The sequence below is a fragment of the Catharus ustulatus genome, chromosome 3, assembly GCF_009819885.2.
Source record: "Catharus ustulatus isolate bCatUst1 chromosome 3, bCatUst1.pri.v2, whole genome shotgun sequence".
NCBI lineage: Eukaryota > Metazoa > Chordata > Aves > Passeriformes > Turdidae > Catharus > Catharus ustulatus.
Window position 1 is genome coordinate 77,659,301 of NC_046223.1, and position 14,843 is coordinate 77,674,143.

The window sequence follows — 14,843 nt, forward strand, 5'->3', positions numbered from 1 at the left end:
CATGTATACAATCACATGGATTCTGATACAATCTATGAATCACCCAGCTACATTGATCCAATCTGCAGCTTCTTTATTCAACAGTTTAATGATAACAACTTCTGGGGCTAGATTATATACAACCAATATCTGATCCCGCCATAGGATATAGGATTTTGCTTGCTAACAGCAATTACTTAGTAACATGTCCCATGGCCTTGAGGCCAGACAACACTAGCAACAACTGCTAATGACACTGAATTCCAGATGTAGATTCAGCTGAGAAATTTAAAGAAATTAGTTTTCCAATATTTTGCTTTAAAAATTTAGATGTACTCCAAATTCTTATTCTCATATCTCTATTCCACTATTAAGTTGGGATCTTTAGTGTTTTGTTTGTTTTTAATTCAAGTCTAAAACTTTTTACTGGCAGATCAACTTCAATAATTAGAATCACAATCTATACAAAGGCCACAAGTCTTTGGAGAGTTAACACTAAGTAAAGAACCTTCTCTAGTCAGTTATTTTGTTTCCAAAAAAAATATCTGAATAATGGGTGAACACAGGACAAATGTACAGCTCCCAGTCTGACTAGCAACTAAGTACTGGAAAACTATAATTTTCCAGCTTGATTTCAATATTCTTGACTATTATTCTATAATAAACCTCACGTAGAAGGAAAGTTACATAGCCATACTTATTCCCTACATTTAAATCACTTGATCTACCACCATGCAAATGATCCAAGGAAAAAAGAAAAAATCTGCATCACAGTTCATCTTTTGGATGGTGAGAACTAAACTATTAGAAAATAAAGTTTTTAAAACTTATAAAGACCATGACAGCTGAAATAGGTACAACAGCAGTATAGCGAGTATCAGGTGTCCTCAAAGTTTCTACACATAACAAAGTAGCTCCCATTCAAAACATCGTAATTTGACAAAGTTAAGTACGTCAGTGCTTCAAATGAAATGCTTTAAAATACATCTCATCGATACATGATTGCTCTCTGATAGTGTGTACATTTTCACAACCACTACCAAGAGGCACCAAACGCAGCTCCGCCTCCACCCTCCGATCAGTAAAGTTGCCAAAAACACGGTCCGGAGTGAAACGAGCCCCCGGGTTGCCCCTTCGCAGCGTACTCACCATGGCGGGCTAGTTTTGAAGATTTCTTCCCCTCCCCCTGCACCTACGCACAATGAGGGAGAACGGAGAGCAGTTTCAGCATTAAATTTGAACTTCCCTGCTTTTGTTAGCATGAGTCACCACCTTAACATTATCTCAGCTGTAGACTTTTATCTGTGAATATCTAAGCCCTGTCTTGTGGAAAACTAATTACTGAGCCACTGAGAGGCTTCATAATGTCCTGCATTTAAGTCCTGAACATCATACATAATGCATAGGAAGCAGTCGCTGCACTCTGATTACAGAACACTGTCATTAAGAGAGCAAATTAAAGATGTGAATAATTCACTGGCTGAGCTTATTGTCAGTGCTGCATTGTGAAATTAGAATTTCTAATAAGTACTGCAATTTTTTTAACCCAATTAACACAGAGAACATCTTGAGTCTGATTAGTACAATAAAAATTATTACCTTATTCTTTTGCTTCACAACAGCCAAATTAAATACTGTACTTAATTATGCAGCATTCATTGCTTCTGTGCTAGAAATAATAATAATAAAAAATTCTCACTATCGCTTTAATAAGACTTCCAATATTTAGAGTGCAACTGAAAAATAGAGCATATGAATCTCCTGCACAATTTCTTATCACAAAGTTACTGGCTTTTTTTTTTTTTTACAGACTTTGAAAATAGGGTTTAATATCAGCAGCCGACCATGATGTCACTGCTGAAGTCTTCTCTGGAAACAAAAAGGTATTAAAAAAAAAATCCCACAAAACGGCCCTTCTGAACAAGCTCTGAATATATATTGTGAATTAACTTTCTCTGGGTTGATGTGAAGGCAGAAAAAAAAAGCATTTCCACTCACTGCCTTGAAATCGAATACACAAATATACAAACATAGAAACATGTACACACACATACACACACACACACACAAACACACACACATACAGGTTATTTCAGAAAAGATGCTTGGGAAAAATACTAGGAAAAAACGAGCTGGATCAGCTCTCTTACCTCTGTTCCCTCTTGGCATGGGATAGATAACATCCTTTCATCCCAGAAAGGAGAAAAGTCCGATTCAACATCCAGCATGTTGATTTTTCCCCACACGATGCCTGCTGCCATGTTAAATAAAGAAAATGATCACTGAGGATGCAGCTTTTGTCTCCAAATATTTGAATACTGCCTTTTAGTGACAAGGACCCCAGGAATCTTCGCACATCTGGCAGCAGACACCACTGGCTGCAGCTGCTGCAATGGGATTTTTCCTCAACCCTATTTCATTTCCAGCTCCTTTTTCTTCCCCATACTGAGGAAGTTTAATCATCAAGCATGGCTGGGGAAGAAAAAAAGAAGGAGAAAAAAAAAAAAGGAAAGGTGCCATAAGCTTTCTTGGTTTTGTCCTAGAGACAGGGACTGCAGCAACCACCTTGCATCTTTGTCTAGTTATTTTAGCATGTGCGTGCAAGAAGGGAGGAAAAAAAAGGCTGAAAATTATTCAGGCATAATGCAATAGACATAAAGAGACAAAAAGACAAGGAGAGAAAGAGAGGGGAAGAGAAAGAGGGAGAGTGAGGGAGGGAGAGGAAACAGAAAGACTAAGAGAGGGAGAGGGGGCTGTCAGTGCAGATAAATCTGCATATGGAAATCAGGGTTATCCTGGGTACAGTTTTATTTAACCATGATGTACTGTTTTTTTAATTAGACAGGAATTTAAAGAAGGAAATGAGAGATTCTTACAGACACAAGAGCAAATGAAGCATTTTAAATCACAGCAAAGCTTTCAGAGCAAGCTGTAGCTGCAACTGCAAAACTTTTTATAGCAACTTTCTTACTAGAAGGAAGTTTCGTGCACGGCTGCTATTTTGCACCCAAAAACCAGGCAACACTGGAAAAGCATTCATTTTGAAACTAAATCAAACCACGGCAACCCAAAATAATGCAACATTTCTTTTAAAAAGACCCAGAAGCCGCTAGGTGCACAGTATTCACTTTAAGGTAAGATATGCCAGGCACAGGTTTTTAGGACTTTTGCCCTGGCCCCCATTCTATGGTGACTGTCACACCCAATGAGATGCTGCAGTAAATGATGGGAGTGATACCTAGCTTGGATTTCAAGTGCACTAAACGCCACTTCCCAAGCTTGATGAGAATCGTGTGTTTTTTGGGATAGGGGCATTACCTGACAGACATAGGAAGGCTGGATCTGGATCTGTAAGGCATCAGAAATGACCAGGAGAACCTCACACCCATCTCTGTGAGAGAGCATGGAAATAAGTGGAGGAGGCTGAGGAGAAGAAGGAAAATGAGATTCAGGTGAAGTCCAGACAAGAAAGACACTAGAGAAAGGTAGGGGACAATTGCAGTACAAGGGAACTTACAGGAAAGATGGGGCAAGACTATTTATAGCAGCATGTAGTGGCAGGACAAGGGGAAGTGGGTCCACCTTGAAAGAGAGTAGGTTTAGATTAGATATTACGAAAAAAGTCTTTACTGGGAGGGTGGTGAGGCACTGAAACAGGTTGAACAGCGATGTGGATGCCCCATCCCTGGTGGGGTTCCAGCCCAGACTGGATGAGGCTCTGAACACCCTGGTGTAGTTGAAGTCACCACAGGAGGGCTGGAAGTAAATGATCTTCTAACCCAAGCCATTCCACGATTCCATGAGCACAAGGGAGGCAGCCGAACAGCAGCGCCAAGATGGTGGCGTTGAGGTGCGAGGCGGACAGAAACCACATGTGGTGTCCGGCCCGCCAAGAGACACCCGGCTAGGCAGGGAAACTCGGCGGCCTGCCAGCCCTGGGAGGAGCGGCGGGCGGCGCTTGGCCCTGGTGTGGGCGGGACGGGACGGGGAGAGGCAGGGGGAGAGAGCGGGCGGTGAGAGCGGGCAGCAGCCGGGAGGAGGCGGAGCGGGAGGAGGAAGCGCGGAGGGGAGGAGCGGCCGCCGGCCAATGGGCGCCTTGGCGCCTGCGCAGTGCGCGGGCGGCGGCGGCGCGCGGGCCGTACGGAACGGGCCCGGGCGCGGAGCGGGAGCGGCGGCCCGGGCGGGGCGCAGGTACCGCCAGAGGCCCTCTGGAGTCGGGGCCCTCTGGAGTCCAGTTCCTCTGGGGCCGGCCCGGGGCCCGCCCGCCGGGGAGGTGCCTCCGGGCAGAAGGCGGCGGCGCGGGGCCGAGGCGTTACGCGTGCGGGTCGTGTTCGTGTTCGTGGGGTGCGCTCCGGCGGCCCACTGTGATGCTCCCGGCGGCTCCTGCCTGCGGATTGGAGCCGCCTGGAAGGTTCTGCTTGGAGGACAAGGAGGTTGAGGTGATTAAAGTCTTTGTTTGCTTCCGCTACATCAGGGGTGTGTTGGACAAGTACGGAACTGATGGGAGTTATGGCCGGGAAGAGCTCCCCTCTTATGTAATTGCTCCCCCATGGTTTTCTGTCGTGTGGGGCGATTTTGATAGCCCAAGGAGCTCTTGTGCTTGAGAGCATTCCCTTCAGCTGTGCCAACACCCGTACGTGGGGTCCTGCTGTAAACTGGAGCACAGAAGTCATTCTTTCCCTACTTGCACTGCTGCCTGCTCCGCAGGAATGTGAATGGATGTGAGAAAGTAGAATAGAAACAGTTTTCTTCTTTTCTTCCCTTGATCTTACTTTTTAGTTAAGCTTCTGTATTAGCAACCTCTAGCCATGGTGTATGCTAATTTCTGCAAGAACCGTATCAAAATCAGCCAGAAGGGAAGTTGAAATCTTTAGAGTTTCAGTTATATTGTTTGCGTATTTTTATAGGACTCTCTGACACTTGTTGTCTAGTTCTGCTCTTTCAGTATATTGTATAAAATATAAATACACTAATATTAACTGTACAGTGAACTTCTTTTGGCTATGGTGAACCTTCTTTGTTTTTATTTCTCTTTTTTTAGATTCCTAGATAGTTAGATTTCTTTAATATTGGGACCCTGCTACGTACTTCTATAGCATAGCTACTCTGCTCATAAAATGAAGTGTTGCTGGAAGTGGCTTTGTAATGCATTCCAGTCTGGTGTTATAACCTACTACTAGTCTAACCTCCTCGCTAATTAATTTAGAGAGCTAAACCAGAAGAGAATATACCAGTTTGGGTTCTTTTTTTTTGAAGTCGTCGATGTGTCTTCTTGAACAGGTACTGCTCAATGAGGAAGATTGATTGTACAAAGAGGCAGAATTGTGTGACGGGGCATGTGACCATGACTGCCCTTCTTGGTGGTGTCTTTCAGCTTTTACTTTAGTGTTACAGTTGGTCAGATCTGTGTCCTCACTCGAGCTGAAGGATGATGTGGAGTTGTAACAATGAGAAATTTATTTGAAGAAATGCTATGAGTATTTTTGTATTTATCTGTTTATTTTCTGGGCCAGGTGAAAACAATGGAGGATGACTTTGGGGCTTCCTCCACATCCCCATTTCTCACTGAAAGCTTGGAGCTGGCGATGGAAGTGGAGAATGAGAGCTCAGGGCCGTCTTGCTTTTCTTGTGCTTTTGACAGCCAAAATGGAGGAGGAAGGTTCTCTGCAGAGTCTTATTTAGCAAGTGGGTCTCTTAAGAGGTATGGGTCTTTTTTAATTACAAATATAAGAGACTTCTAAGATGTTATTTCCACTCATGCTTGGTGCCTTTGAATGCTGACAGCTTTCCTAATTGTTTGTTCTTCATCTCTTCTGATTCTGAAATCAACTTGGTGATACCAAAGTGGGAAGGGCTGTTCTATTGATAAATAGCTTTAAACAGTGCTCTAGATGTAGTTAAGATAATGTAATAGACATTTACAAGCCTGTTAGGATAATTCAAAACTGGCCTGTTGGGCAGCAGCAGCTGAGATCACTTAAATATCTGAGGAGGCTTCAGCATTGCTTTTCCTAGTCATGTGCTCTATTAAATGCTGGCCATTTTTTCTCTCTTTTCAATTCTACCTGCCTTCCCCAGATTGCTGGAGCTGGCCCTAGTAGCTTTAGGACCATCTCTCTCAAAACTTTACCCTTGCATGCATTCTGGATTTATATTCTGAAGTCATAGGCATAGAAAATAAGTATTTTCCGTGAGATTTTGAAATGTCACTTTGCTTTAGTTGTTATCTGCCTTATTGTCTGTCATTTAGCTTAGTTTTCTGTGCTATTTACTCATCTTTCAGGGGTTGTCTTGCTTTTCCTACAAGTGCTTAGTCTTTCTGTCTGTCTGACCTCCTGCTAGGTTTTGTATTTTGTGTTGTTACTTTTTTCCCACAATGTTTTCTGTAAAGGCTTAAGGGGGGGTTCCGCTGCACCTCCCCTTTTCTCTGCCTTATTTGTCATATATTCCAGTTGCATCAGTGCACATTCATTCAAACTTAAGTAGATAATTGAGGGATCCCATATCTGTGTGAATATATCAATAGTGGATTCTGCATTGACAAAAGAACATTTCACCTGAAACAGTTTCTGTCATTAAAACTCACTGAAGAGCTTGTATATAGACAGGTCACTATATTTGTGATAACACAGTTCATCTGACTATTTATGTTGTCTACCTGGATTACAAAGTCCTGGAAAAACCTCCATGTGAGAGACTCTTCTGTCTTTGTTGCTTGCAACTGGAGTAGTTGGGTTTAATTGGTAGAGGCTTCAAAATAGTCCAATGTTCAAGACGTTACCAAGGTGTTATGGGATGTTGAGCTAATTATTCAGCAGATTCTTTTTGCCTCTGAGAATGAAATTGGAAATAGTACATAGTTCAAGCAGAATATGAATTTGGTGTATAGTGTAATGGAAACTAAGTGCTTGCCTAGTATATATTTTTAATGTTTAAAATATTTTTTTTTACATATTATAGAATGGAGCTTCATCTGTGTGGGATTATTTTATGAAAGGCAGTGGGAAGATTCTGAAATAATTTACTGTGCTGTCATGCAGATTGGTTTTTTTTAAAGCATGTTAATGAATTTTTTTATTTGCACAAGTATAATTTTTTAACAGTACAGGTGTCTGATTTTTGCCACTTTGAGTAAAATGGGAATTCTGGTGTTATTTAATTTTTCTTTAGCAAGAGCAAAGGGTAATTGTGGCCTAGTGTTAGCTTAAGTTATAATGACAAGGTCCCATTTTGACCCTTGTCTGTTCATCTGCCTAAAAGTGTGCTTTTATCAGTGTGTTCAGTATAAATATGAACAAATGTATGTTCTAGCATTAATTACTAGGTGTGTAGTGGTACCTTGAGACAGATCCCAGGCATATCGACCGGTGTTACATTACATAGCAGCCTCTTCAGTCAGTGGTCTCAGCCTCTTTGTAAGTATGAAAATACTTCAAGGGGGTTACCTGTTAAGTTGTTTCCAAAATATACTGTGACCTGTGACTATATCCTATTTTTATGGTTTGAAGCTAGGAGTTGTCATATTTCTAAATCATATTGCTCTAAAAGGTGCAACTGTCTTTGAGATGTCTGCTGATATTGCTGATATATTCCAAAAGTATTGGTGGTACATAAGCCAGCTGTAGATATTGTACTCCATATAGGTTTATTACTGGAAAATGGATGAATTTTGTTGGTTCTGTTTTGCAGGGTTTTGCTGAGACTAGATCCTTCTCCAAATGACTATGAAGAAAGTACAGTGGAGTTGTTTGGGTTTCAGTGGGTTACTGAAATGGCATTAGTTGAATCCTGTGGATTTCTCTTTGGATTGCTTAGGTATGATAACACTGTGTTTTATAATTCATCCACATCTGTAAGTATACCTACTGTAAGGATGTAACAAACTTTTCACATCTTTAAAAGTAATATCATAAAGGACTGTAGGCTGTGCAAGGCATCTAAAAAAGATTAATGTTGTCTGTTTAATGCTCCAGTAAGTGATGGATAAGACACAGATGGAATTGAACAAAGAAGTACATTGTGTCACGCATTCTTAATATTTTGTGACTTAATAATAAGTTTCTAAGTAGTGTGATGCATATCTGAGGCATCATCAGATAAAAAAAATTAAGTATAGTTATTGCCACAGAGTGTTGGGGTTAATTTAGAAGGCTCTAGCTTCAGAATTATATGACTAGACTTGTAAGATTTCCTTGAATGAGATTGTGCTACCTATATAATTGAAGTTGTCTTCTGAAGATTTTTTAGTCCTTTTTTGTGCATAAAGGAAAGTGGAGGTTAAGAATCAAATACTAGAAATGCTGGATGCAGTGCTTTCTTCAATTGTTTGGATTAGGATAGCTTCAGCAATCTCTTCAGATACAGTTACTCAGTGTTTGACTAATTCAATGTAGATGCTTAATCTGGTCAATGCAAATACACAGATCACTGATAATCCTCTTTGCTACTGATAATCCTCAGGATGTACAGCACATACAGAGAGTGGATGGGAGAGGAGCTTTTGTATGATTTCACAAATGTGTGATGTATTCCATTGCTCCTTTCATTGCAGTGGATTCCTCCATCCCTTTGACCAAGGGCATGATGTGCAACATGATTAATAGGGTCTGGCTTATTGGAATGTGATGACATAGATGACTGGAAGTGTATTAAAACCACTATTATTTAACTTTGCTTATTTGCTGTAAGCTTTTATCTCACTGTGTTTTTTAAAAAAACCCGAAGTGATAAAGGGGGAGATGGAAGTATAATTAAGTTAAAAGTTTCAGCATTTAGTCTGGTTTTTAAACTATTCATTAACATAAAATCACTGGGCAGTGACACAGGAATGTTCAATTAAATGGCTATTTTTAAAGTTGTTGGTTTTTTTTCCTGTAATGTAAATTGTTCTGTAATTGTAATAGAGATGAACATAAGTCATAATGTATTTTATTATGGTTTTTAAGTTATTCACGCTGTACATTCTTTAAAACCTGCTGACCTGGTAGGAATAATGGATTTCAGCTAACTCTTGGCTGGGTGTTTGGTTGCTAAGTTCTCTTTTGGTGTGACAAGTCCCTCTGCAAGGGGGAATGTCCCTGCAAAGACATTCAGTTTGTTTGTTCAGTCATAAAATGAAACAGTTTCATTTAAAGACCAGTTGACAACTGAAAGTAGCAGACTCCTTTTTCCACTGTGGAAATTGAGTATGTTAAGTACAAGTTATAATAGTTTTTGGGGATAGGGTGACTGTAAATAGTTAAATTTATGAAGTACAGTTAATATCTATGTTTAAATGTATGCTTAAAGAAAGCTAGTCTCTTTTAATGTCTGGTATTTTACTTAATATTGCAATTTAAAATTATTAACTATTTTTTAATATTGTAATAAAAGAATACTGCAGAACAGCAAGTTAAAATAGTCACAGACTATGTAACCATTTAAGTGGGTATATTAAGATAATATATCTTTGATAAATAAACAGAAGTACCAGTTTAACTGTTGGAATGTGTGTTTGCAAATCAAATGATTTAATGATTGACAGCCATGGGGATCAATCCTTGAAGTACAAATGCAAATTGAATTTAAAATTGTTTATTTAAATAATGATATTTGTTATGTTTCTTGTGCCCAGTTTCTGCTTTAATTTTATCAACCCACTGTGTTCTGTCTGTGTCAACTCACTGGAGAGTAAAATTTTTTTCTGTGTGACTCCTTTCTGGTACTTTCCTTCTCTAAACTCCAGTCTCAACAGTCCTGTCTCAAAGCCCTCCTGCTTCAGACTTACTTCCTTTTTACATGGTTAAAGTCCTTGAAAAATTCAGGCAGAAATTCATTGTTGATTTCAAAACAAACAAAAACCTCTACAACCTACCTAAAAATGGAAGTGTAGCTGACAAGGCTTTATCCAAGAAAGCAAGAAAGAGCTAAGGGAAATAATTTTGCTCTGTTTTCACTTTAATATGCAAGTTATAACCTGTAGTTTTGTGTCTTTTAGACGCTTGTGTCTTAAATGCTTCCTGGTTTTCAGGGGTTTTTTTCTTAAGAACATTTGATTTGTGTTAGATCCAAGTAGCCTATTTTAGAATCCTTCAGTAATTGTTGCTTTGACTGTCTAAGAAATGAGACAGAGAGCTCCTTCTCAATTTATGCAGCATTTTCTTTCAAAAGACTGTCTGACACAGTTGTGCTTTTCATATATTCAGTTTAGTACTACTTTATCTCTGTGGAGATTGTACTGGAAGACCACTTGCGAAGAGCAGTTGTTACAGAACATGGCCTAGTATTTATGTATGTTACAGCTTTTTCTTTAAGTATTCATGTGCAGTGGCACTTAGCTTATTTTAAAATGTTCTTTTTCCTCTCCAAAACTGAATTGAAGTTTAACTTTTCTAAAGACACCTCCTTTTACTCTACTGTGTTTGTTGCTGTTTATGCTTTGTGCTAGAGTTAAAGAGCTGACCACCCTAAGCAGGAAGTGGGAGAAGCTGCTGATAGAATGTACTAAAGCACATTCACAAGTGAATTAGTTTAGTGTGTACTGAGTGTATGCCATGAGGGCTAACTTTTAGGTTTATTCTGTAGTCAAACATGAAGCTGAGTTATACTTGCAGGGAATGGCTTTTGGGGGTTTTTTTTGTACTGTTGTTTTTTGCCTTCCCAATATTTACTCAATTGTTTGGGGGGGTTTTTTGTTACTGTGTTTGATGGTTTACAAACATGGAAAAATTCTATTCAGTGTCATCCCTTCACACTTGGATATGTCCATTGCTTTCCACTGCAACACTTTTCTAAGTTATATTCCTGTAAGCTTTTTCAGAACTACAAACCAAGGAACACCTCTTACCTGTCTCTGTTCTATTTTGAGCTTACTAAAATGGAGTTAAACAACTTTTACCTATATAAATACCATAAATCTTTGTATTCCTTTAATTAGGCAACAGATATACAGACTGGAAAACCTAGTACAAATGAACTCATCTGATTTTGGTAAGTTTTATGAATTTAATTTGGCATTGCAATGGGCAACTGGCTACATTTCATTAAAGAAGTCAGTTCTCACAGATCATGCTTGTGCTTTGACTTGACCAAGGGATTTGAAGACTGCCTCAGAACAGCAAATAAGCAGCATAAAACTACAGTAAGGGTAGAAATATAGGTGACCAAGTGAGGAAAGATAGTAGGGAAATAGATAGTGGAAATGTTGACTGTCAGCTTGGAACCAGATTTGCCTGTATGGTAAATGCACAGGGAAATCCTTACTGGCCTTGGTGGGACATTTTGCGTTAATTTGACTTAAGTTGTCACTCCTAGAACAAAATTTGGAAAAACTGTGAACTCTTTTAATTAAATCCAGAAAATTTCAACAAACATCCCAACAATTATTTTAGTTACAAAGGTATTAGCTTGGAATTTTTTTCGGTGTTCATTGGCTTACATTTAAATGAGTTAGTTATAGTTGCTTAGTTTAGAGTTATTTACAAACTTGATTTATCTTTGCAGTAGGATCGATAAAATGGGATCACTACAAAATGCTTTGTTTCAATTAAATTCTGAGGCATGAGAAGCAGCATGTTTCTGAAGGATTATTGCAGCCTTGGGCTTATTGTAAGTTGAAGGCTGAATTACTTAGCAAGTTGAGAAGTTCAGTAATTACTTTGAAATAAACTGTCTATAGTGTCTTCTCATTACAGGTAACTTGTTAGTGTTCTGAGTGAATATTTTTACACATTACTATGATTTTTTTAATACTGCCATTTAAATAATTGATGTGAATTTATCATTGAGCTTCTTTCATATGCAGTTATTGATAGTATCCAAAAAATATATTTTTTTGACATAAATGGAAATAGCCTGTTTTAAATTAAATTTGTACTTTTATATTATAGCTGGACATCAAGAAACTGTTCTGTAGGGTTTTTTTCACTTAAATTTAAGCACCTGTTTGGTTGTCCTCTCTTCTTTGTATCTTGTCCTTCCATTTGTCAATTAAGCTACTAAAATGAAGAACTTGAATTTTAGTGTTTTGCACTAGGCTTTCTGAATCCTGTTTAAGCCTGTCAAGAGAAGAGGGTGCTGATAAATTATTTTACCCATGTCTTTAATGAAGGTGTCTTGGAAGCAGTCAGGAAGTGGGGTGGTAGGGCTGAATGATTTCTTCTAGAACTGCGTGCTTACCCTTGCCTTTCCTGAGAGTTTTCTTTTCTGTCTGTATCTGAATATGTGCCATATGTGAGATAAGATAAAGAATTGATCCCTCTGGCAAGATGACATTTAGAAGTGGGTGTTTACCATCAGTCACCTCCCAACTTGTCCTCAGAGGATGTCTTTCCAGTGGTCTGGTTTAATTGTTGTGGAGAATGCAAATATTAAGTCATGGTGTGGTCACATCTGCTTTAAGCTAATGATTTCTTTTACTTCAGGTCAAGCTGCACACTTGCACTCTGAAGCAGAGAGCATCAGGCATCAATGTCTTAAGTTTTTACATTATGTGAAAGTTTTCATCTTCAGGTGAGGTTTACACACATTTTACTGCATTGAGTACTGAGCTTTGTGTAGCTGCTGCTTACCTGTTTTCTGATTGAGTGTATTTTTCTGTACATTCAGGTATCTGGAACCCCCTAAGGTGGAAAATGATGGAATGCTGCATCCTTATGAAGAGCTAGAAGCTCAGTTACCATCAGTGTTGGTGGAAGAGCTTCATGCTTTGACTGTGCATATTGGTCACCTTTGTGAACTTCCTAGTAATGTTCTGGCTGCATTTACTATTCAAAATAAGGCAAAGGTTGGTGTCTTTTTATAATTTTAATTTTTCATCTGGCATTATGTATTCAACTTGAAAAAATTTCGTTTAATATAAGTTGATCTGACTTTTTTTTTTTTGTTTTATTAAAATGCTATCCTGTACTCACAACTAATGAGATCTGGAATTTCTGTTGCTTTATTTATCTATTTTTGTTCTATAGCTGTAGAATTCTTCCTGTAGTATTCAAATGATAATACTAATTGCAGGTAGATAAGTAGGCTTGAATTAGCATAGCTTGTTTAAAAAATTCCTTGGTGTTTTTCTGTAGTAATATTTAACGCTTCTGAGCATCCCAGTAGAGGGGCGTTTCTTTAAAAATACATTCTGAAATCTGACTCAGAATGGGAAAAGATTTTTTTATACGAAGAAAAGTGCAGATGTGGAAGCAGGCACAGCAGCATTAAATACTAGTGAAGTATACACTATTAGGATTTGTGCATACACACAGCCAATGCGTTCAAATCTTTTATAAAAGAAAAGGAATTTCAGCCTTGTGCTGTATTAACTAGTATCTGGAGAGGAGTGATCGATCCACTGAGAAGCTGCATTTTGAGTCTTTGTTTAGCTTGTCAGTAGTAGTTGAGCTGATGAAAAAGTAATTTCACGTAAACTTTAAGGAAGAGAATACTAAAATTTTTGACTTATTTTTAAGGGCTCACTTTAGCTGTTTTGGTTCTACCTATTACTTCTCTGTGAAGAAAAGGTTAACTAAGGGTGTTGTAATTTGTCAGGCTTGAATCAAAATTTCATAAATAGCTACTTACAGACAGAATTATAATGAAACATTTTGTTTCTGTTTTTTTTTTCCTTGAACTGAATGGCATGTTTGTATGTTAAATTGTATTTTATCAGAGATATTCATAATACTCATTGCAGACCATCTTAGAATGTCAAGTCCAACCATTACTCCAGTACCTCCACATTCTCCACTAAACCATGTCCCCAAATGCCAAATCCACATGTTTTTGAACACTTCTAGGAATAGTGATTCCACCACTAAAACCTGGGCAGCTTGTCTCAGCACAGCATCCAGAATTCACTAAAAAAAATGTTAAATATAAGTAAATATATTTCTAATCACAGGTCTTTCCTCCATCGTGGCACTTACTACACCTCCATTTGGATATTAAGTGGCTAGTATTAGAAGTTCTTCATGTACTAGGTGAAAAACTGAAGAGTAAGTATGCAGGTCTTTTTCTTGAACTTATTCTTTTACGTATGACTTACCTAATTTTCCCATCTTGATTTGTCCAGAATCAAAACTACTTTTGGTAGTTTTTAAACATAGCAGTGTTTAATGGGGTAACTCAGGTATGGTAAAGATAGGTTTTTTGTGAATCGTTGTGTGGCTCAAAATAAATGAAATTGTATTAGGAATTTGTTCTGTCAAAACAATGCACTTCTTGACATTACAAATAAAAATGCATTTACAGATATCCAGAATGCATAACAATGAATCGCAAATCTATATAAACGATGTATGAAAAGTGTCCAGGGATGAACCAGAGCAAGGATTCTTGGAGGAGAGAATTTGTATTGTTAACCATGTGCAACACCAAGAAAATATTGGGCAAAAGAAGAAACCTCAATAAAGGGAGCTTATAAAAGTACAGAAAGAAAAGGGCAAGACAATATCTTTTAAAAAAAATTTATAAGGCTTTAAAAGGGCAAAAAGTAAGTTGATAAGAGTAAGCTGTTCATAGAAGTTAGATTAAAAAGGTCATAGAATGCAATTGAAAAACTCAATTTCAGAGTAGTTCAGTTTGCTGAAGAATTGTTAAAATATAGAAGAGAACTTTTTTTCATTGGTGAGGTTATATCTATTTTCCATGTCCATTCTACCAAAATAAATCACAAAAGTGTGTTTTCTATAATCAGTGTGTCACTGCAAGCATATCTTCTCTCATGCCACCTGATTATAAGTTGTCAATATAAATTCCATATAGGAATTGCAACAGTTGAAGTAATGTTACGGTATAGAAAGAATGCACTATATGTTTACTCCAGTAGTTGGTTTTGAATCCAAACTCTTGGATTAGCTTTTGCCTACTCTGAGTGCTGTCACAACAGAGCCTTGTTC

At 38.2% G+C, this 14,843-nt stretch overlaps 1 protein-coding gene across 1 annotated transcript in view; it reads left to right on the plus strand.

Annotated features, from left to right (window-relative positions):
* The first annotated feature begins 4,279 nt into the window (after positions 1-4,279).
* The window catches only part of MMS22L (MMS22 like, DNA repair protein), an 87,423-nt gene continuing 76,859 nt past the window's right edge, over positions 4,280-14,843 (plus strand). Inside the window, 7 exon segments of the mRNA XM_033054450.1 lie at positions 4,280-4,418; positions 5,493-5,680; positions 7,669-7,794; positions 10,895-10,947; positions 12,381-12,468; positions 12,565-12,742; positions 13,847-13,940. Coding sequence (XP_032910341.1) covers positions 4,347-4,418; positions 5,493-5,680; positions 7,669-7,794; positions 10,895-10,947; positions 12,381-12,468; positions 12,565-12,742; positions 13,847-13,940 — 799 coding nt within the window. The 5' untranslated portion in view covers positions 4,280-4,346.